This window comes from Portunus trituberculatus, chromosome 38, assembly GCF_017591435.1.
Source record: "Portunus trituberculatus isolate SZX2019 chromosome 38, ASM1759143v1, whole genome shotgun sequence".
In the NCBI taxonomy this organism is placed as follows: domain Eukaryota; kingdom Metazoa; phylum Arthropoda; class Malacostraca; order Decapoda; family Portunidae; genus Portunus; species Portunus trituberculatus.
The window spans coordinates 24,135,704-24,138,203 of NC_059292.1; the positions used below are offsets into that span (position 1 = coordinate 24,135,704).

A 2,500-nucleotide genomic window follows, 5' to 3' on the forward strand; every position below is an offset into this window, starting at 1 on the left:
GTGTGTGTGTGTGTGTGTGTGTGTGTGTGTGTGTGTGTGTGTGTGTGTGTGTGTTCAGTAATTAATTGTATGCCTAAACAGTATTTGCATGTAAACTTCGTATTTGACATGTTTCTCTAAAATGGAACATGAACATTGATATAAGTTATCATAAACAAAAGGAAAGAAGCCTATATCTTTTAAAAAAGCCTTACATACTATCAAGCAGATCAAGAGCATTCATAAGAGACTTTTCACCTCATGTGATCACATGAGTGAAGTTTAAAATGATCTAAGAATGAATTTGTTTTTACCATTTGATACTTCTTACCTCTAGTAGAATAATGATCCTGTCTGACCACTTTAAGCAGTGAACTATTGGATATACATACATTTACAAAACAGAAAGTACTGTTAAATAATCAAACATTAAAAACTAATAAATAAAATAAAAAGATAAAAAACTTCAGATCAATGTTTTGTCCTAACATTAGACAAAAAAATATATTCATTTCTCTATTCTGAAGAAGAAAGTGGAGATAACATTGATGAGACACAAATGTGAAATTCTTAAAAATATTGATTTTCATTACCCAGAATCCACATTTTACTTGAAGGATTCTTTAATTAATATCAGGGGAGCAATTTTCTGAGATAATTGGTGTGAAATTAGTACAAAATCTGCTAATATATATATATATATATATATATATATATATATATATATATATATAGAGAGAGAGAGAGAGAGAGAGAGAGAGAGAGAGAGAGAGAGAGAGAGAGAGAGAGAGAGAGAGAGAGAGAGAGAGAGAGAGAGAGAGAGAGAGTTTACTTACACATGAAGTTTTGCATTTGCATTTGATTGAAAACTTGAATATTTCTATTTGGATCTATTAGGTATTCAACTGAAAAAAAATGTACATGTTTCTGTATTTGACTATCATCCTCTGTGTGTGTGTGTGTGTGTGTGTGTGTGTGTGTGTGTGTGTGTGTGTGTGTGTGTGTGTGTGTGTGTGTGTATTGTGTATAATTTAGAATCTGAGCATCATTCATGAAGTTCATCTCCATATGTGCATTTATCAAGAATGCCATTCAATGAGAGAAAACTTTTGTGTTAATACAGTATTACCTTCTCACTATGTTTATCCTTAACTTATGTATTTGTAATTAGAAACTTTTTTTTATATCATGACAATTCATGCATCTGCCACTTTTCAGCCCCATTTTTTTCATGTTTTTAATTTTTTTTCTGTGTTTCACAATTCTCTTTCCTATTCACAACAATATGTAGGTTGTTATCAAGTATTTTTCTTTTTTGTAGCTCAAAAGTTAAGAAGTTTATTTCTTTTAACTTTTCTTCATAAATTCATCCTTCTAGCTTCATCCAATAAACAATTTTCTGCATTATTAGAATTTTTTTCACATTTCTTGTACAGTGACTACAAAGAAACAGTATATTCTATGTTTGATCTCATTCTACTTCTCCATGAAGGAAAAATCTATTCCATTACTTCTCAACATCCTGTATGTCTGAATATGGTTTCTTAATGTTTTCCTTTTTGTAGACTATCACACATTATCACTTCCTTTGCATGTGTGTATGTGTGTGTTTACATTTTATAATGTGTTGTGGTAGAGTTATGTATGAAAATGGAGATGATACTAACACTGTAGCAAAAAATAAAAAAAATATTAAGATACCTTCAATTGATTCAAGCCAAAAGAGGATGGTACTCCTCCAACAGTCTCTTGCGGTATAAATGTGAGAAGCCAAACAAAGAGGCTCCCCATTTCAGTGTGAGGAAGGCCCAAATTGCCATGAAGTAATGATTTGAACTGATGTTCTCCATGGATGGCATGTCTGAAACACATGAAGACACAAGGTTAACACTGTTGTTACGCACCGTTATATTGCATCGTATAATCATCAATGTGTGATAAACCTTGCTGGGGGATAGAGGATAGGCAACAATGGAGTATCATGCACAGCTGGATAAGTCAGCCCATACTCAGGATATTAGGATGTCTCAGGAGACCAGTCATCAATTTAATATAATCAGAAGTGTTGTCAAAACATATTGACATGAAGTGGAGGGAGAAATTAGATGCAGATCACATAAAATCCTACGTCAATGGTCATACGTTGCAGATTCACTCTATGCCGGTACCAGGAGTTTCTAAGAGTCCTATACTTATTTCTGTAAATTCTAGAAACTAGACTGTACATAGAGAAGGAAGTTCTGAAGTGTGTCACTCCTCATTACCACACCAAGCCATCGTCTTTCGTTGTGAATAACAGAGTAAAGCAATAATAATTAAGTTTCCTTTTCATCATTTACTGTACCTAAAGTTTTCTTGCTGTCAGACAATTACAATTGCCATTCACATGTTGCAAAACATGTCTTAAAGGCATCTTCATTAGTCTTCTGCTGCACTTTGATCTAAACTCCTGTAATCTCTTTCTTTTAAGCTGCTGCTGGGAGAAAACTGTCACAGAAACTTCTAAACCCTTCAGTTAACA

At 33.1% G+C, this 2,500-nt stretch overlaps 1 protein-coding gene across 2 annotated transcripts in view; it reads right to left on the reverse strand.

Moving 5' to 3' along the window:
• LOC123515111 (heme transporter hrg1-A-like) overlaps positions 1-2,500 on the reverse strand; it is a 6,576-nt gene that overhangs the window by 804 nt on the left and 3,272 nt on the right. For both annotated transcript variants that reach the window (XM_045273549.1, XM_045273550.1), the window contains exon 4: positions 1-1,840. This exon is cut by the window's left edge and continues 804 nt beyond it. In XM_045273549.1, coding sequence (XP_045129484.1) covers positions 1,692-1,840 — 149 coding nt within the window. In that variant the 3' untranslated portion in view covers positions 1-1,691. The remainder of the gene's footprint in view (positions 1,841-2,500) is intronic.